This window comes from Ostrinia nubilalis, chromosome 6 (genome assembly GCF_963855985.1).
Source record: "Ostrinia nubilalis chromosome 6, ilOstNubi1.1, whole genome shotgun sequence".
Lineage (NCBI taxonomy): Eukaryota > Metazoa > Arthropoda > Insecta > Lepidoptera > Crambidae > Ostrinia > Ostrinia nubilalis.
Genome location: NC_087093.1, coordinates 7,675,539 through 7,697,132, shown reverse-complemented (window position 1 = coordinate 7,697,132; position 21,594 = coordinate 7,675,539). Strand labels below are relative to the sequence as shown.

Here is a 21,594-nt window from a genome sequence, read left to right as displayed (position 1 = left end):
TGGATATTAGTGAAGTACTCTGCGAAACCGGTTTTTTTGCAAAAATCTTCGAGTCCGTAGTTAAAAATAGAGACGCCATAGACTGAAGTCCTCGTAACTAAGCAACCATTATTTTGTTATTTATTGTTTGTTGACATCGCATTGTGCATTGTGTTCAAATTGGGTATCATTGTGTAGATCATTAAAATAAAATAATAATGGCTGATGACGAAGCTGCTGGAGAAGGTATCTACATGTTTTAATCATTGACATTATTTTTACATAATCTAATACCTTTATTTTCGTATATTCAGTAGCTATAACTGTTGTGTCAGCAAGCCCAGTGACTACCTACTATCATGCAATGACATATCATATAAAAACATCTTAGACTATCATGCGCTAAATATTTAAACTGCTGCACTTCATGCTCTAAAATTAAATATAAACTGTACCTACCATAATTATGTTTTCCTAAAATACGTTCATAACTCAGGTACCTACTTAAGGCCCGATTTCCACCAAGGCGGAGCGTAGTGGAGCTTGTTTCCTGAATAATAAAATCTGATGGGATAATCTAAACACTTCTTCGCTCCGCCGGGCCTAACGCAAAAGGAAAAATAAAATTAATTTAATTAACTTTTTTAAACTAAAAGGGGAAGAAGAAGAAGAAGTTCCAGAAGCAGCCCCTGAGGAGGTCGAAGAGGAACATGTGGAGGAAGAATCTATTCTCACTGAATACGATCCAGATGAGTTCGTATCTGGTGCAGTCAACACTTTGGATTCGACTATTCCACTGGATCTATTTGAATTTGAGTATCCTTTTATTGAAAGACTAAGAAATTGACGACTTACCTACATCAAAATCTTATGTTTTAACTTGCATGAATTTGAAAATTATAAATAACTTGAAAATTTCGACAGATTCATCCAGTGTCTAAGTACCTAGCTCAGATGGAAGATCAGTCGCTCGGTAAGCCAAAGGTCGTGGGTTCGATTCCCGCCTTAGGCAGTTCGTTTTTTTCAAGTTATTTATAATTTTCAAAATAGTTTGAGATGCAACTCTTAACGCTAAAAACTAAATAACTTTCCATGAATTTATTTTAATAAAGTAATATCACAGAATAAGTAATATTTACGATTACTAATAGTAGAAAACTAAGAAGCAGCATACCTATCTCGGCCAGCTTTTATGTTCATGCTTATCACACACATCATACCTCTTATCGGTCATTCTCCGGATCTGGATTATTTTGTTGATTACCCCGACCTTTTTTATTTTTGAATTTAGAGTAAGTTTAGGTAAAACATTTCAAAATAGACATTAATACGAGCATATTTTTTATATTGGCCCATCTGTAGCAAGCAGGAATAAAAAGTTATGCGACATCAAAATTTTCATGGTCGGGGTAATCAAAGTTGGGAGTCAGAGTAATCAAAAATAAAACAAAATATTTTATTTTCTAAGGTTTTTTTTAAGTTATGGTAAAATAAATGTTATTATAACTAGCCATTTGTTATTTTGATGTATAAACGACAATATTGTAAAGTTTCAACAAAATCTGTTAAGTAGTTGTTGCGTAAAAGAGTAAAAAACATACATATACATTATACATATAATATTAGTGACTCAATGTCCTATGTCTCCTATATGGGACAGAAGGCGTCCACAACAGTCCTCCATCGCATTCGGTCTTGAGCTTCGCGTTCTCCAAGTCTTAACAGTGCGCCGCTATGTTTTTTTGGCGCGACCACGTTTGCATTTTCCCTGGGGGTTCCAATCTAGAGCCTGCTTGGGGATGTGATCGGGGTCCCTTCGGAGAGTGTGGCCGATCCAGTTCCACTTGCAGCGTTTATTCTGCTGAACGATCGGTATTTCGTGGCAGCGTTCCAAAAGTTCGTCGTTTGAAGATTTTGGAGAATTCGGCGAAGACAGCGGCTGAAGAAGATCTGCAGCTGGTGCGAGATAACCTTAGTGACCTTCCACGTTTCACGCCCATAGAGCAGAACTGGTTTGACGTTGGACCCGAATATTTTGATCTTGCTTGGGTCAATTTCCGTGACTGCCATACGGCTCGAAGTTGTGCGAAGGTAGCTCTGGCCTTGGCAATGCGCGAAGTGATGTCCTCTTCGGTACCTCTAGGCTCTGAAACGATGCTCCCGAGGTAAGTGAAATTGTGGACTCGTTGGACATCCTCTGCACCAACGGTGTGCAATTCCTCACTCCAGATCGCATCTCTTGGGTCTTCCGGTACTGATACCCTTGCTTTACCCTTTTTTCGGCACAATAATTAGAAGCCCCTTATGCCAGTCGTCTGGGAGTTCCTCTTCCATCCAGATGTTTTCGAAGACAGGTATCAGGACGTTAACGGCGGAGTTTACATCGGCTTACAGCATTTCAGCGGTGATAAGGTCGAGTCCAGGGGTCTTATCAATTTTGAGGGATAATATTATGTATTAATAGGAGATAGGATTTCATTTTAGTAAAGGGTAATTTTGCTTATTAAACGTTATTTAGTTAATCATTCATTGGTAAAATTACAGTATTATTGATTACTAGGTGACAAAAGTCGGGGTAATCAAGGTCGGGGTAGTCAAAAAATTAAGGTTTATCCTGAGCCCTGCCCAATCTGTAAGTTGAATCCCATATGTTTTAATACACAAAAATGCGGTTACATGGACCATTATTCCTGTACATTCTCAAGAACTTTCCATGTAAAGAAACCTAAAAAAACAGGATAGAGTAAATCAATCGTGCACTGAACCAAGGTCGGGGTAATCATATTCTTATGTCGATAACTCCAAAATCCTGCGACGAGTTGCATTACCGGTCACCTCGGCACGCAGGCCACCACTAAAGGTTCACGGGGGAGGATAGAGCTCGTTTCTAAATTGCGTAGCTAGGGACGTAGGCGCACATTAGCGACGTGTCGGGGTAATCACGGTTAACGCCCGGACACAACTTCAAATAATTATTTTACAAAACCTTTTAGTGATATAGTTATATCGTATTTAATTTATCAATGTTTATTTAATCAGTAATCGATTACATAAGCATTGAAAGCGGTAATAATATCGGATTAATTTATACGAGCAAATTTGTTCTGAAATCGGGAGCGCGGACACGTCGTGGTAATCAATTTTTGACGACTTACGATTTTTTTTAAATTACTTAATTAACTATTATTAACTATCTCTGTGGTTTAACAACAAGAACCAAAGTTATACTATTAGATAAAAATATTTGTTACTAAAATATTATGATATTCGGGTACTTTTTGGCCCCGGACACGTGATTTTCTTGACCGGTGGAATGACCCTTATATAGTGAGATTCAAACCCATAACCGCCGTAACTAATGGTATCTTAGTCCTTAAAAATAAATAAGTAGGTACATAGTGGTTCTGTCTATAAAAATATTTTTTTAACTCGTAACTAAGATATTCCTATGGATACAACTGTCACAAGTATTTCAACCTCTGCGCGTGCGACGAGTCTGTCGTGTGCTGGGCAGCCGGCAGCATCATGACCTTCATGGACGTCAACACAAAGCAAACCTGGTTCCGTAGGACTACCACTGGAGGTTCTATTGGACATATCACAGTAATACCCGTTTTCTTACTTACAAAATAATACTTACCCAGCCTATTAATTACCTAATATTCCCAAAAAAATACAGTCCTTTCGCAGAGACCCGAACTATCGCATAGCCGTTGCAGAAGGTCGTGAGGGTGACCGAGATCCATTGATTCTTCTGTACACATGGCCACAGATGGACATTGATGCAGTTTTACGGGATGGCACAACCAATGCGTATTCTGTGCTCGATTTTAGGTGATAATACGTGCTTTTTTCAGTCAAAAATCTCCTAAATAGTTCCGATGATAGTAACTTGTAATACATTCCAGTCCCGATGGTGAACTACTTGCATCTGTTGGAAAAGAGCCCGACTACAATTTGACCATTTGGAATTGGAAACGTCATAAGATTTTATTGCGTACCAGTGCTTTCACATTTGATGTAAATGCAGTCATGTTCTCACCATATTGTCCAGGGCAACTTACAACAGCAGGTGAATAAAATTAATACATCAGATTGCAATAATTTACAAAGAGTAAGTAATACTTACTTCGGCTTATCGATTTTAGGTGCCGCTCATATAAAATTTTGGAAAATGGCGGAAACTTTCACCGGCCTGAAATTAAAGGGAGAACTTGGAAGGTTTGGTAAAACTGAAATATGTGATGTGCTGGGTGTCTACCCTATGCCCGACGAAAAGGTATAATAACCTAGTAGCTTAGGAGTAGGTATGTAATACAAAGTTGTATAGTACAATAAAATAATGATTCTTATGATTATCAACAAGGTGCTTTCTGGTTGTGAATGGGGTAACGTTCTCGTATGGGAAGCTGGACTCGTCAAAGTTGAAGTAACACAGCGTGGACGGAAGAACTGCCACAAGGCACCAGTTGTGAGTATTGGGATCTTGATTTCAAGGAGTTAAGGCACTCAAGATCAAAATCAAAAATATTTATTCAGTTTAGACCACAAGTGGCACTTATGAACGTCAATAGAAAATAATAAAAAAAGAAAAAAAAAAGAAAACTTAGTAAAAAACTACTACTACTATGAATGTTGTTTCCAGATACAATTCATGCTAAGTCCTGCTGGTGACGAAGTCACAACAATCGCTCGGGATGGCTGCGTACGCGCTTGGTACTGGGATACTGTAGAGCAGGCTGATCCACCCGAAGATGACCCGTATGTGGAATTAAACCCTGTCGCCGAGACTTGTGTATGGTTCTAATGCTCATTAGCAATAAGTATCTACCTATTTTGCTTTATTTCGATATGCTTAATAAAAGCTAAATTGCGATTTCAGGTGCCGAATTGCCAGATAATGTGTCTGAAGCATCAAAAAGACATGTTCTGGTATGCTCAAGTAAGTTGTTTAGTATATTATTATTATTATTATTGTTTTCCTACATTTAAGTAAAATTTTGAGTAGAATTCTATGAGAATCATTTTTCGTCGTTTTAGGACGGAAACGGTGGACTCTGGACTGTAGAGCTTGAGATAGACAAAATCGAATGTAACCATCGTAAAGTGATGACGTGCCACGCAGGAGGCGTGGTAGCAATGGCTGCCTTACGGACTCACCCAATCTTAGTCACAGCTGGAGAAGATGGTTCGCTGTTGGCTTACAGCACAGAAAACCATGTATTGCTGGCACGATACCAGTTTCCAACCGCCATCACTTGTCTTTTGTACCCTCCCGTGGATGTAAGTTATGATGTGATTTTTACAAACACGTCAGAAGACGTCATATAGACAGCCATTTCCTCAGAAACTCAACTTTTCACTGAACTAAATTTAATTTACACCCAGGTCGATGAAACAAGTAGAATAATAATGTTGGGGTTCTCAGACGGGATAATGAGGACTTTACTGCTCCATCCTGAACGGTTACAGGCACAATCCAGCATGATTGACGTCAGAGTGCATTCCGCGCTCACTATACACAGCGAAGACTCCATCAATGCTGATGTTATAGACATGATATCGGTAAGATAGAACAGTAAAATTAAATTGAAAACCATTTATTAACTTTGTAATGCCATTTAAATACAATTTTATCAACTCATGCAGCTCTTGAAACCCCATTCGAAGCCTCTCGTCCAAATAACTATGAATGAGCAACGCACACTAGTGGTAACCTGTGGGCAGGATAGCACCATATTTATGTACCGTTTAGAAGCTGGAACACCATTTGTTCTGCATCGCCTTGGCTTTATAGAGACTCCAAACAATATCGCCTTTATGACATGGAAGCCAGAAGAAGTAAGTTATGCTAAACTATGTCAGTCAATTGAAGTTGAAGTGGAACTGTAAATAAGACCATAGTCCATGTTAATTTTAGGAACGCGTTATTTTACTTTGTGGACAAGTTGGCCTGTTGATGGAGGCAGTTTTGCCAGAGGTTCCCAATCGCAAATATACAGAAATTACGACGTTCAAATTAGATTTCGTTTCCTACAAAGAAACATTGGTGAAGAAAAACTTGTAAGTCACTTCATCTATACTTCTATACTAATACTATAAATGTGAAAGTAACTCTGTCTGTCTGTCTGTCTCTCTTGCTTTCACGTCTAAGCCAATGAACCGATTTTGATGAAATTTGGCACAGAGATAGTTTGAGTCCCGGGAAAGGACATAGGATAGTTTTTATCCCGGTTTTTGAAACAGGGACGCGCGCGATACAGTTTTTCTGAGGCATACAAAATTACACGCGGGCGAAGCCGCGGGCGGAAAACTAGTAAGAATATAAATTTGAAAAAATAAACGTGGATTTTTTTATTTACCTAATTAATTATCGTTATCTTTTAGCATGCGTTATCGACCATTTCCTCAAGAAGAAGATTTGGCCAGTATCGATGAAGAAGCATTAAAAGCCAAGGAAGAAGCCGAAAAAGAAAAAAAAGATGACGAAGAAGAAGAAGAATACTTAGGAGAAATACAACTAAGTAAGGCCTGCCATACTAATAGTATTTTTCTATAATTGTTTATGGGGTAGAAGGCTTTATTAACCTAAAGGTAGAAGTCTAAGCAAATAAGGTTAATTTTCCAGTGGAGAGCGAAAGTATGCTTGGTACGACTATAACCTGGGCACATTACTGCGAGGAAGGTATATGGGTGGTGCAGCGTGGAACTGGTGCTCTCTTGCTAGTAAAGCCTGGCAACAACAAAATACTCAAGTATGGACCGTTCCCTGGCGCTTGGTGTGATGACATCACTTCTCTGAAGTTTGTGTAAGTTCCTTTAAAAGTTGATAATTAGGTACGATTTGAATAATTTCAGAATAAAGACGAAGACGTCTTTGATTCATCTTGACCTCTAATTTTTACAGATGTGATGAACGATACCTTATTATAGGTACAAACACAGGTTATGTGCGGGTAGTTCGTATGCCAACAGAGGAAGAAGATACCCCCGAGCAGCACTACATGACCTGGATGATGGCGCAACAGAAGCTGCTAAAAAAACTGAAAGGCAGGCGGCTGGCTAAAGAGGAGGTAAACATTACCATTATGATCCACTTAAAACTAGTACAAATATGTATTTTTTCACTTGTGTACAATGTACTATGATCATAATACGGTTTCAATTTACAGAAACAACCAACTCCCCGTATAGACTTCATAGATAACTACTATCTGCCGATGCATGACCGCTATACTGGCGCAATTACATGCCTTGAGTTTAGCTCCGATGGAAAGTAAGTAATGCATAAGTAATTGCTTCTAATTTCCTAGAATTGCTATTTCTGGTATTTCTAATTAAAATCATATTTTTTTAGGAATTTTTATACTTGCGGATCTGATGGCAATATATTTTCATATGTTATCAACTTTGATGAGCCTCTATTACCGGCGCCTTCGCTGCCTGCACCTCCTGAATTGCCTGTAAGTAAATCATGTGATATAAAATTATTATTGGCATAATGATTAGATACCTACATTGCCGTCATAAATTTTATGTCATCAGAAAATGGAGAAAGTGAAAGAACCGAGCACCTTGGAAGGAGACCTGATGTCTCACGAACAACTGAAACAAAAGGAGGAGTACGACAAGATGATGGCGATTGCCAACGCACATAAGAAACGAGTGCGTGACAACCTTGCCGAACTTACAGCTGAGTACAACAAACTTATAAAAGCGTAAGTTCCCGTTATTTCAAAATAGTCTCGAATTCTAGCTGAAATTGGTATAGCTTATTATGTGTTATTTATTCTGGAAAAGTACAACTTCAATTAAATTAATTGGTGATAGAAACAGATCAATTTTTTTCATGCCCACAGAAACCGCACGCTTCCAGTATCTCAGCAAATCGACGTGACCCTTGACCCAAGACCGTTAGCTGTACAAGAGGCGGAGCTGGATGACGCTAAAGCGTTGACCAAGAGGAAGCTGGCACACCAGCTAGAAGCCTCCGACTTAGCTTTGCACAAGATGTACTCAAGAAATATCATTCAGTTGGACGTATTCCCGTTTACATTAACAGCAATTAGGTAGGTAACAAACATACCCAAGTGTTACGTGAGCGTAAAAACGTACAAATTATTATTGAATCTTTCATTTGGCAGGGATCCAGAAGTTATGATTAGACCTTTACGACAAAAGAATCTTTCGAATGCGTTCTATAACCAACTCGAAGAGGTTTACCAGAAAATGGCGGAAGCTGCATTAAGGGGAAGGTAAATTTAATTCTAGGAGAATGATTCAATTTCACCTCTCCTTTGACCTATTACAAGATTTTATAGAGACATGTCTAATTTCACGCTGACCTTAGAGATATGAATTTATTGGAACTGGCAGAAGCAGAACTAAGGTGAGACAAATATTAATGACTGTGATGCTTGCTTAGTGATAACTCACACTCGCACCGCATCTTCTTTCTACACTTTTTCATTTTCAAAACCTCAAAAAATACATAAATGAGAGAATGAGTCTGCAACACTCTTTTACCTGTATGCCTTATAGTTAAGTATCTCATAATAAAAGAAATAAGTTTCTTTATTAAGCAAGCCCGTTAATTTTATGTTGTCGTCACGTTACACAGACGAGCGGAGTCAACAACCCGTCGAGCTGCAGCCCGCAAATCTTCCTATGGTCCACCCCGTATTGCCTCTTTTCTACTGGGCCTCCCTCCAAAACCTCCACACCCCCTGAAAAAAGCACTGAGAAACTACCACCAGCGCTTGAACCGGCATCATTTACAGTTTATTGAGGTAAGCCTACTTATAATCTATTCCTGTAAGGAATTCTATGACAACAATTTGAAAAAGGTATACAAGAGCTTCTTCATTGTGTGTTATGTCTTAATCTAGTGGCAAGAACATCTCTCCCGCAAGCCTGACCCTAATGCCATGCCGCCTGGCGCAGCGGAGGCCTTGAAAGAAGCAGAAGCAACAATCGGTAATCGTCTTCTGAAGACACAACCAGACTACGTTGCACCACCTGGCCACAACACGCAACTGCGTGTCTGTCTTGCTAGGAAAGAGGTACCATGAGGACATCTTATAATATTAGATTTTTAGACCGATATCATCCAGAATATGCTTAATCAATTATTTTCTAGATATATGACACCAAAAGAGCCTTCAACGCCAAAGTACTGGAGTTACGTCAACATAAAGTTAGTTTGGTAGAGAAAATGAAACATATTGGTGAACGATTGAGTGAAATTAGATGCGAAATACCACCAAAAATGGTTAAGTCGCCACCCCAAATACCACATATCGATGAAGAACTGGAATTTCCCGAAAAACATCTCGAGGTGGTTTCCTAGTAATTTTCTCATATTTTTTGACTATTGTAAGACATTTCGCCATTATTTTATCGTCAATCGTCATCTTACAGATTAAGCCTGAGCCAGTGGTGATTCCTGTAAGAGGAGCAACAGCAAAAAAATCTCAAATCGCCCCGGACCGCAAGACTCTTTACCCCCAAGCGAGAGTACGACAGCCAAGAGTGACTAGATTTGTGCCAATTACAGGTAATAAAAAGTTAATAGAACCAGGCCTGAGCCCCGATTACGGTAATTTTTAACGTCTACAATCCAGACACGCTTCTCGATTCTGCGATACGATTGGTCGTTCAACAGCGTACGTCAGCTGTTTTGACCAATCGTATCGCAGAATCGATGAAGCGTGTCTGGATTGTAGACGTTAAAAGTTACCGTAATCGGGGTTCTGTTCATCTCCGCGAGTTTACATCGAAAACAAAACACGCACGATGGCCCACCTACAGGATACTATTCGACAAGGCCTCACATACGAGCGAACATTGACTCACGCACGCGTATTCTTGTGTATGATCGAAGAAAATAAAGAAAATTGTGTACTAAATACTGTGCAGTATTTAACTGACTAAATAATAATAAAAATACAGAATGTACTTTTTTAAGTTGCCTCAAGACACTGAGAGGTAAATAAGTAGTTAATATTATTCATGATAATTCATGCTAAATCATATATTTCCTCCGCCATTTTCCGCAGTTTGGCACCTCACGTCACATCATTTTACCGAAGTCAGCCAGCCCTATAGCTTCGGCGCAGTGCCGATCACTGACGTTTGTCAACAAAATGGTGCTTGACTCTTGAGACAGGCTAAATTACACCATATTGTTAATGACATTGAGCATACATTTTTTTAAATACCTTCGCGAAGTAAAACTTCTGTACGTAGTACTTATTATTATTCTGTGGTAGAACTAATAATAATTATACATATTTATGACTCTCAAACGTTAACTTTTTTAAACATTTCTTAGAAACACGACCACTTGCCGCTTCGTGGGAACTCCTGAAACCAAGACCAGACCTAGAATCAACAGAGATGGAAATTGAAATACGTGAGAGACGCATTGAAAGGTAGGTAACAGTTACGTTTCGTTTTACAGTAGTTTAATGAATGATTGAGATCTTTCAAATTTTATACCTATTTACCTTTTAAATGTCTATAGACATCTTTATGAACAAGACATGCTACTTGCTGATGCCGAAGTTTCTGTGCAACAGTTTGACTCACGTTTGAGACAATTGCAACGAGAACGTATACGTGTCCAAGTAAGTATTGTTACTAGTTATCATATTTTAGAATACCCTCAGATTATAGAAGAAAAGAATACCTATCTATTGAATGAAAATAAAAATATTGATTTATTTATTTTAGGAAAAAAGTCAGTTGTTAGAACTACACCTTTATCAGCTACACAGAGAAATGAACGTTTTAAATCGCTTTGAGGCACACGAAGATAGACTTGCTGAAAGAGTTTATGCCAAACTGATGCAGGTATTTTAGAGCAGTATTTAAATTTTCCCTGCAACCAAATATCCTCAGTACTATCTTTCCACCTAATAAATTTGCTAGGTCCGTGGTGTTCAAGATCAAATCCTAGATTGCGAGCACCGTATTGAAGAGCACCATGCTGAAAAGGAGCGTCTCGATGCTGAGTGTCAAGATCTACAGAGGCAGTTCAAGAAGCTCGTCCAAGACAACAAGTTTGCTGACTTCTTGCGTAGAATATTCAAGAAGAAGTATCGGCCACCGCGAGATCGTGACGAGGATGGTAAAGGGCGCCTTAATACGTCTAGGTTCTAGACTCTAGAACGCCAGAGATTTAATTGATGGGTAGATATTCTTACTAATATCACAAATTTGTATTCTAGAATCATCCGAGTCTGAAGAATCCTCATCATCCAGTGAGGAAGAAGACGAAGGCAGCATGGATAGCCGAGACATAGGCCCTATTCGTCTCGATCCCAACGTTTGTCCCGAAGGTTGCGATCCTGATATCTATAACAAGACCTACGACCTCAGGAACACAAGGTTCATCAGAGTCCAATAATTCTTAAATTCTCAAATTAATCTATTTGTCCATCCTAATTTTTTTTTTAAAAGAATCAGTAATAAGTAATAAGAAATAATTAGGTACGCCATAATATTACTTACCTATTTAAATCCAGGCATCGGCATGAACAACAAATGATGGAGCAAGATCGATTGGTTGAACTACTCAGGAAGGATATTGAAGCCCATAATAAAATAAAGCGCAAGCTTTCTTTGCAGTTAGAGAAGAGGAAGAATGATCTAAGGGAATTCATGGTAAGATAGCACCCAAAGACGTATTACTTATCAAAAATTGTAACGATCGCTTTTCAAAATTGCATTTTCTCTAACAACATCAATAAAATTTAGATGGAAAAACAAAGTTGCATGAACGACGTGGACCAAGTTGTGGTGCTCCGGTATGATCAGATACGGGCATCAGCTCTACGTGGATGCACCGGGCCCAAAGGCCTTTCGCACACTGTGGTATTCCCCGAGGCGATGCTAGCGAGGCTGCGACGTCGTGTGCTTGAACTACAGGACGAGATAAAGCAGCAGAAGCAGCGACAGAAGTAACATGCTTTTATTTGCTGAAATCATTAGAATCTTATAACTTGGCTGCAAAGCAAGCAAACGCTAAACATTTTCTTGCTAGCAATTAGTAGGTAAGATATTAAAAATAATTATTTATAGAGTAAACCGGACCCACCTGTTTCGCATGAACATCGACCTTCGCGCCATGGAGGCTGAAGCGGCAGAACTTCGCGCTAAAATGCGAGACGTGCTCACGCGCAAGTTAGGCAAGCCTCGCCGTGTGGACCGCACTCTCGATGAGCTGCTTCGGCAGATGGCGAGACGACACAAGTTCTCTGCCACCTTGGGCACGTTGCCGCAGATACTGAATCAGCTTCGCCAGTGGCGGGTAAATTGAATATTCATTCCAAAATGCTTTATACATTAATTTGTTGAAATTATAAATCGATGCAAGTGCTTCAAATTCCTAAACTGCTTCTATTTTTCGTTAAGCACAATAGTCTCGGTACATTCATGTTATTATTTCAGGAGCGTCACAGTGACCTAGAAAAGAAATACCTGAGCATTCTTTCACGGTATTCTGACCGTTTGCGTGTAGCTGCAGCATTGCAAGCGGATGTTTTACCACAAAAGGTAAAATAAATGCACATATTTTTATTATTGTCAAAAAATTGCTTAAAATCCCAACTAATATTATAAATGCGAAAGTAACTCTGTCTGTCTGTCTGTCTGTCTGTTACGCTTTCCCGCTTAAACCTCGCAACCGATTTTGATGAAATTTGGCATAGAGATAGTTTGAGTCCCGGGAAAGAACATAGGATAGTTTTTATCCCGGTTTTTGAAACAGGGACGCGCGCGATAAAGTTTTTCTGTGACAGACAAAATTCCACGCGGGCGAAGCCGCGGGCGGAAAGCTAGTAATATAATAAATGTATTTACTAATAAATTATAATAACATTTTTCCTAATAGCCACCCAAGGATCCATCAGACATGGCTGGTGGATATACACCAGAACAGTACCAGCGCGACGTGGTGCGTCTACGTATAGTTCGTGCACAGCAAGTACAGCAGATAAAGGTTTTCAACTCCCTAACTTTTTATTTCTTCTGATGAGTTTATGGGCAAGATTACGTCATAACGTATGAGCGTACTTTGATAGCAATTATAATGTTTTGTAGGCTCTACGTGACGAGATCCATGGTCTTCGGCTCAAGCCGCTATCGCAAAGGACTCCGCCCCCTACAGCCTCTCCACCAGAGTCCGATCGCTCTGATATCTATCTGTTCTTAGCCCCTCGGAATATGACGCAAACTAGGAAGAAATACTTCCCAATGTACGTTTTTTATTCAGAGACTAGTCTTATTTCCTGTTGATTAACGCAAAACAAAGTTTAAAGAGCTATACAACTCTAGATAAAATAAAACTGTTCTTTCTTGTAGAACCCCTTTGGGGTCTCAAATTAAAATGGTGTACGATGTGAACATAATGAAGTTGATTTACGACTGCCTCGATGCGATGCGCGTGTCACGAGACGACGCGGATGAACTATTGCGAGAACTCACCGCTCAGTTGCCTGACGTGATCTCTGGGTAAGAATCCTACAAAGATTACCTACCAACAATACCTTTTTTTGGTCACTCCTGCCTGTTAAGTAACAGGAATCGCACAAAAATGAATAAATTAATGTTTCAGGTCAAGATCCCGTTACGAGGTAGTTGACACCCTAGTACGTAAGTGGTTATTACGATACGGAGGCGACCCAAGTCAATATAAAAAGCAGACGCGAGCATTCGATGCGCTTGCCGCGCTGGCTGATCGCATCATTCGTCAACATGTAAGTCTAACTTCACAGTCAGTTCTCATTACCTATTTAGAAAGAAAGTACTGGCAATTTTACATAAATGAAAATCAGGTGGAAACAATGGAAGGCGCAGTCCCAGATGAGTCCAAGCAGGTGATGGAGTCTCTCGAAGAGGCGCTGAAGGAGGTTGCGGACGCCAAGGAGCCGCTACACGAACGTCTTGGGCCAGCACTTGCTGCTCTGCTACACACTGCAGAACTGGCTGATTTAGGTTCTATTTTCATTTTGCAACGTTTCACTAACTCCTAAGATTGAATCCTAATTATTGTGGTGATGATGATATTTTGAACATTTTACAGAAACTGAAGAGACGATGACGTCTTTAGTAAACTCTCTCATAGATGACGATCACCCCATCACAGCCGAATCTGTAGACCGCATCGATGTCTTCAACGTCATGGAAGACATTAAAGGTATAATTAATTAAATATATTTTTTAAATTCTAATATTGTAATATTTACTTTCTATTGATAAGAGCTTTTTCCTAGATTGCGGTGTTCAGTTACCACCTGACGAAGTAGAGCATATTGTGAAGATTGCTATCGATTGTCTCCGAGCTCAAGTTGTGGAACCAGAAGAAGCAAAGCAGTTAGAAGAGGAAGTTAAGAAAGCAATGTCCATTGATATGGTAAACTAATCCATATACAGGGTGGAAACGATAAGTGATCTCATTCGATTATTTCTAAACTATACAAGATATCGAAAAACTGGTTACTGATCCTGAAAGTGCTTCACGAGCTCTATCCAACGGTACCAATAATAGGTTACAGAATTAACTGGATCTATCCGAAAAATAATTGTTTTCAGCTTCCATACATTTAGTAAAACCACATAATATTAAAAACTATACAAGATATTCAAAAACTGGTTACTGATCCTGAAAGTGCTTCACGAGCTCTGTCCAACGATACCAATAATAGGTTGCAAAATTAACTGGATCCATCCTAAAATTCAATGTTTCCAGCTTCCATACATTTAGTACAGCCACAGTCATGGCACTCATGTCTTGATAATATTATAGCAAGTAAAGCCTAAAACCAATGTTTTCCATGAATAATTTTAAATAAGAATGCAATTTACGAGTTCATTTTAAGTGTTTATTGTTAAATAAAAAAAATTAATACTTCTAATTTTGTTTGACTGGCATACATTTAGTATGGAGGCTGAAAACATTTAATTTTCGGATAGATCCAGTTTATTATGTAACCTAATATTGGTACCGTTTGAAAGAGCTTGTGAAGCACTTTCAGAATCAGTTATCAGTTTTTCGGTATCTTGTATAGTTTAGAAATAATCGAGTGAGATCACTTAACGTTTCCACCCTGTATATGTTACGGTCAAAGTGATAAATGTGAAAATTATGAATAATCGCCGGTTATTATGAATAATTACCGCATGATTTGGTAAATGTGATTAATATGAGGTCATTTATGTGTGTATAAAACTAAATAGGCGGCTTAGGGGTGGCCCAAGGGCCACCCCCGCCGCACCTTAACCTATTTTTCACTTTAAATCAAAACATTATGTTATAGGCATCATGGAAAAGTAATATTATGCAAGAAACATTCCAAACTCATTATGCCAAATTATATTAATATATGATATCAAAACGTTCAAAAGTTTGGCTGTACACGAGCACGTACACAAGATGTTGTTCTCTTGTATGAAATTTGTTAGTACTAAGGTTGAATTATTAAATAATCACAGTTAAATGTGATTAATTTATCACTTTTACCGCGACTGTCGGTAATTATTCATAATAACCGGTTATTATTGATAATTTTCAATTTATCACATTAACCGTAACATAATATAAAAGAAAGTCGTGTTAGTTACACCACTTATAACTCAAGAACGGCTGAACCGATTTAGCTGAAAATTGTCAGGGAGGTAGTTTAGAGCCAGGAAAAGGACATAGGATACTTTTTATCCCGTTCGAAATTAAAAAAAAGTCTGCTTATTTATTGCCATTAAGGCGGAACAAAGTTCGCGGGTCAGCTAGTTTAATTTATAGAAGAATTTTTGCTTGTAAATATCCAAAGTAGCAAGCAATGATTACCCCTAATATTTTGTGTTATTATTTCAGACTTCGGTGACGTCAACTTCTCGTAGTGCTGGAACCGACAAGCAAAGTCGTCATCCCGATGAGGATCATGGGAGTGATTGAAATGGATAAAAATGACAAAGTAGCATAGTAATTTTATCTTTTACAAATACTTTCACATAAATGTATTCGACATTAGTTTTAATTTACTTAAATTAGAATATTACCTTCATAACCTTATGTATTGTCCTTATTAAAATATTATAATAACATTTTGACCTTCATTATTTTCACCTATTAGTTGTTAATTTATGCACATTTGTACACCTACGCCCTTAGATTACACTGGTCAACACATGTTTTTTTTCTGTTAATTTTTTTTCTGTTATTGGGTATTTCTATTGCCCTGATTATGAAAAAAATACTGGGAGAGAGCCAACAGCTTTACCTACTTTTTAAAATATAGAGTTTTTTTATTTTGACAAAGAAATACGAAAAATTATACATTGTGCTAATAAAATTTCTATTGAACACTAGCAAATCTTTTATGATTTCGTTGCAAACTCCAGCAATGGTCTGCCATTCATATATGAGCACCACGCCCCTGATAACCTTCTTCCATTGTCAGAAAATTCCAATGAAAACTTTTATCCTGCTCCTCACTACTAAAATCACCCACATTTTGTGGAAATCGATGTTAATGCGAGTACATGAAGTGTATTTTTATGCCCATGTTGCACCCTAGCTCTTGCAAGTTGGATAGCATGCTCTCAACAATCTCTTTTTGCTTAGGAAATTACTTATAACCAAAAAAAATCATTTTAAGTTTAGGACTGGACTTCACTCATTGATTTCTTAAAATAACGATCATTCACCAGTTGCCTAATGTGAGTCCCATCAAAAATTACCAGCCTTTAAGTTTTCTGTGCTTATACCTGAAAAATTGCGTGAAAGAAAATTAAAACATTCTTCACAAACTGTTTCAAGATGCCGAGCTTCATATAAAGTGGTGGAAGTACGGTGATACGGTCTTGGCTAACTAAAGGCACGTTTATAAAATTGTTTGTATCAACTTTAGCTGAAGAGCTAAAAGTTGTGTGTGCGGGAAGCCGCACTGGTCAAATTTTTTGTAACCAATGCTATTGTTTGTTACGACTATTCCAGAGACACATGGAACGGGAATTTTGTGTAGCCCCCTTGTTGGCCTAAAAGATGCATACCTATTCTCAGAACACAACTGACCCATTTGTGGTCTTGATTACTTAATTTCAAATATTTATATTAAACTATCGATGTTACGCAGTTTTCATCCAGTCCGATAGAGGTTTTCGATGTTTTTAGGGTTCCGTACCTCAAAAGGAAAAAACGGAACCCTTATAGGATCACTTTGTAGTCCGTCCGTCCGTCTGTCAAGACCCTTTTTCTCAAGAACGCGTGGAGGTATGAAGCTGAAATTTATATCAATTACTCAGGTCTACTGTCCCTTGAAGCTGTGAAAAAATCAAACTTCTAAGCCAACGCAATCAAAAGATACAGCCGTTTATGCCGCAAATTTTCGACACTTGCAAGGGAATCAAAACCTACAGGGTGCTTCCCGTGAACTCAGAATCTTGAAATTTGGTAAGAAGCAACGTCTTATAGCATAGATAAAGGAAAAATTACGAAAACCATAAATTTTTAGTTACATCACATAATATATTTTTTTTAAATAATTTTAAACTTACTACCTATTTCCTCATAAACGCGTAGAGGTATTAAATTGAAATTCATACCAAATACTCAGGTCTATAATACCTTTAAGCTGTAACAAAATCAAACTTCTATGTCAACGCAATCAAAAGAAACAGCAATTTAAGCTGCATATTTTGAAACTCGCAAGTACTCGCAAGGGAATCAAAACCTAAAGGGTACTTCCAGTCGACCTAGAATCTTGAAATTTGGCATGAAGCAACGTTTTATAGCACACATAAAGGAAAAATTCCGAAAACCTTAAATTTTTAGTTACATTACAAAATATATATTTTTTAATAAATATAAACTTATTACTTTTTTCCTCATGAACGCGTAGAGCTATCAAGTTGAAATTCATATCAAATACTTAGATCTAATTGCCTTTAACCCGTGAAAAAAAAAACATAGTTATGACTCGATCGAACGAACTTTGTAAACCTTGCAGGTTTGTACGGAACCCTCGGTGCGCGAGTCCGACTCGCACTTGGCCGGTTTTTTTTAATATTATATTTACCACAAACATAGCAGAAGCCACCTGGATTAAGCACACAACATCTTCATAACGAAGCAATATCGAAAACACCAACAAAATATATTTTATTGTCCAATTAAATCAAAAATCTAAGTAAAAATATTAAATGAGGGTAGATAGCTATAACTTAAAAACAAAAGCTGTTAGAGAAAAACTGTTGCCATATTTAAAAAATATGCGTCAATTTGAGATAGAAACAGAAAAAAAATCACAGGAAACAAACAATTTTTTTTTTTTTGTTGACCAGTGTTATTAATCTAAGCCTACGCCATAGGACCATTGAAATAAAAACTAAAAACGGTCGTCTGCTGCACTCCTGCGATTGACCATAACTACGTAGTACCTATAGCCTGACCAGGAACATAAAAACCTTCGCCATGTTGCGGAAAACTAATGGTATAGTTCCAAAATACTGGACTGTCCTATCGATGACATTGACAGTGGGGCGCCACCGTCAATACCGGATCGCTGGTTCCGATTTTTGTCATGTTGGAAACCATATAGTTGAACGATGGTAGCGCCCCCCTGTCATTGAGTTTGGTGGGACAGTTCAGCGTGGGTCATCTATACTAATTTCTTTTAATGGCAACAGTAACTGAAAACTTCATTGACATGTCACCTTGCATGTCAGTCTATTGCTGTCAAAGTGTAAACAAACTTTATTTTAAATGTGCGCAATTGATTTTGTGAATGAAATTGCTAAAATCTTTTTATAGTCGTGAAAGAAAAGTGGTTCACAATGTGTTAAATTATTTGTCGAAGAGAAATACCAAGGGTTCGGACAATATTTTCATTGAATAATGTTTCCAACAAAGGTTGTCAAATTGACTGACATGTTTATCGTATAGTACAGTCCACTATGAAAATTAGCTGTGGTTTGTTTCAACTACCTATTTTAAAGTTTTTTGTCACTTTCTAAGTGTTGAATTTTATGGAATTGGGAAAGAAGTACCGAGTTTGAAGCGTTCATGAGCAGACATTGCAGTTGAATATTCAAGTTCTGAATTTGATTATTGATGAATAATAAAATAAATCCTACTATCTCGATTGATGGTTTCATTTAATTTATTTAAACTAGGTTACCTATAATAATATCTTTTCGTTTATATATGAAAATATCAAATTAGCCCGTAATCCTGAATCCTGATACATAAAGTTAGCCTATTAATTTAACACAGGTACGACTGTACTCAGTGTTGCACTATCAAATGCAATTGACGCGCCTCTATGCCAGGGTTTTTATGTTCCTGGTCAGGCTATAGGTATAGAAAATACTGAACTGTCCTATCGATGACATTGACAGCGGGGCGCCACCGTCAATACCGAATCGCTGGTTCCGATTTTTGCCATGTTGGAAACCATAAAGTTGAACGATGGTATAGCGCCCCCCTGTCATTGAGTTTGGCGGGACAGTTCAGCGTGGGTCATCTATATTATACCTACCACAGATATGGATTAGAGTAGATACAGCAAGTTGATCGTCAAAGCGTGCCATTCCGATATGTCCAAATGGACATACATGGTCGAGTGATGTTCATGTAATCCGATTACAACAATCGGTTACGATGATTTTACGAGGACAGTAGTACGAACACGGTAGAAAGAAGAAATTATTTTTTTTTTTTTTTTTTTTTTTTTTAATGGCTCGCGCGGCTTGCGCATTTGCCAATGTCAAGGTAGGGAAACGGATCAGTAAAAAACGGAATTTCGGAATTTAGGGCTAGGATCAGTATAGGTAGGAACAGGCAGTAGTTAAAGGAAAATAGGAAATTGAAATGTAAATATTACTTCAGCAATAAACAATAAAATGTATAAAAACTAAATCTTTATATTATTATTAGATAAATAAATAGAGATACATTTATATATAGTTAGGTCGTTCGTGTATAAAAGAGAATTAATGCAAGAAGGAAAAGGGACACGGAGGGAAAGTAAGGAATATATAAAAGTGGAGCGGTCATATTTAGGACAGGAAAATAAACAATGGTTTATGTCACCCACTTCACTTCCGTCTCCACAGTCGCATTTGTCGCTGTTTACAATCTTTAATCTAGCCAAATGGAAGGGGAGGCAAACATGACCCAGTCGCATACGAATGAGGCTACTAGTCCCTGCCTTATCCAGCTTCAGTTTGAAAAACCACGGTTTGAGAGGAACATGTGGTTGAATATTCCTATAGTGTTTTGCTTTAGTTTGGCTGCTGTCAGTCCATTGACTTTCCCAGGATTCCATAAGAGAGAGTTTGGGAAGTGAAAGTAAGTCATGACTGTAATTTTTATAAGGAAACATGTCACCACAAGAAATTGCATCATTAGCTAAGCGATCTGCCTTTTCATTCCCAGGAATATTACTGTGACCAGGAATCCAACCAAATACGACTTTAAAATCTTTTAAGAAGCAATTGAATAGTAGCCGTCTACAATCCATGATTACAGGGTAGAAAGTATTTGACTTAAAAGGGAATTTAACAAGAGCTTGAAGAGCACTTTTTGAATCAGTGAAAATAATAGTTTGTTGCAGTTTCATAATTAAAATGTATTCAAGGGATTTGAAAAGGCCGAAACATTCAGCTGTAAATACAGAAGTTTCTGGGGGGAATTTGATTTTTTGAACTATTTTTAATTGTTCATGATAGACTCCAACGCCTACTTGGCTATTAGAATGCTTAGATGCATCACAATACATATGATGCCAGTTAGACCAATCTCTGTCAATCATAAAATTAAAGTTTGTGAGGGCATTTCGATCATCTTTGTAAACACCTAGATCAAAATAAATCTCTGGAGAGAACATTAACTCTTCATATTTACTACTAAAAATTGGCAGATAAGAGGAACTATGGGTAGGAGCTTGCAGAGATATGTATTTACGATAACTGATTACTAGACACGGAGGAGATTTGTGATACCAGTATGAAGAAGATTCTACATATTCTAAAAGATTTTGAAGTTTTAAATGGAGAGGATGATTCGAAAACTGTAATGCTCGGAATAAAAATCTATCACTTAAGTATTGACGACGTAGCTTAAGAGGTGGATCGACACACTCGACTTGAAGAGCAATGATAGGGCTCGACTTCATGGCACCAGTTACTAACCGAAGACCTTTACTTTGGATTAAATCCAATTTACGAAGTCCAACTATACTGCAGGGTTCAAGAAAGAAAGTTCCGTAATCGAGTATACTCCTGATAAGGGCATTATATAAGAGCTTTAAACAAAACGGATGAGCGCCCCACCAGACACCAGTTAGACATCTGAGGATATTTAATAGTCGCTCACATTTAGAACTGATGTAATAGAAATGTGGAAGACCTGTCATTTTGGAATCTAAAATGATTCCTAGAAATTTGGCTTCATTTTTAACCGGGATTGGTTGATTATCAAAATAAACACTAATTGGGGGTGGAAAACGGATTCTAGAAAACAGAACTATTGAGCTTTTAGAAGGAGAAAGGCTAAGGCCATTTTGATCTAACCATGATTTTAACAGGGTGAGAGAATATGTAAGAGACTCACAC

At 37.9% G+C, this 21,594-nt stretch overlaps 1 protein-coding gene across 1 annotated transcript; it reads left to right on the top strand.

Moving 5' to 3' along the window:
- The first annotated feature begins 58 nt into the window (after window positions 1-58).
- LOC135072801 (cilia- and flagella-associated protein 44) lies at window positions 59-16,054 on the top strand. The gene is made up of 42 exons (XM_063966838.1): window positions 59-225; window positions 636-795; window positions 3,420-3,582; window positions 3,659-3,813; window positions 3,888-4,051; window positions 4,128-4,258; window positions 4,346-4,450; window positions 4,625-4,774; window positions 4,862-4,921; window positions 5,020-5,262; window positions 5,368-5,544; window positions 5,629-5,820; window positions 5,900-6,042; window positions 6,367-6,503; window positions 6,608-6,788; window positions 6,887-7,052; window positions 7,152-7,255; window positions 7,337-7,442; window positions 7,525-7,697; window positions 7,839-8,048; window positions 8,124-8,234; window positions 8,600-8,768; window positions 8,868-9,041; window positions 9,119-9,316; window positions 9,400-9,535; window positions 10,313-10,412; window positions 10,505-10,607; window positions 10,714-10,833; window positions 10,912-11,110; window positions 11,211-11,370; window positions 11,508-11,646; window positions 11,740-11,942; window positions 12,064-12,292; window positions 12,433-12,537; window positions 12,875-12,982; window positions 13,084-13,238; window positions 13,345-13,494; window positions 13,598-13,739; window positions 13,818-13,977; window positions 14,066-14,179; window positions 14,256-14,395; window positions 15,854-16,054. Exons 1-42 carry the CDS (start codon window positions 198-200, stop codon window positions 15,932-15,934), a joined length of 6,144 nt encoding a protein of 2,047 aa, XP_063822908.1. The 5' UTR covers window positions 59-197; the 3' UTR covers window positions 15,935-16,054.
- The last annotated feature ends 5,540 nt before the right edge of the window (window positions 16,055-21,594 follow it).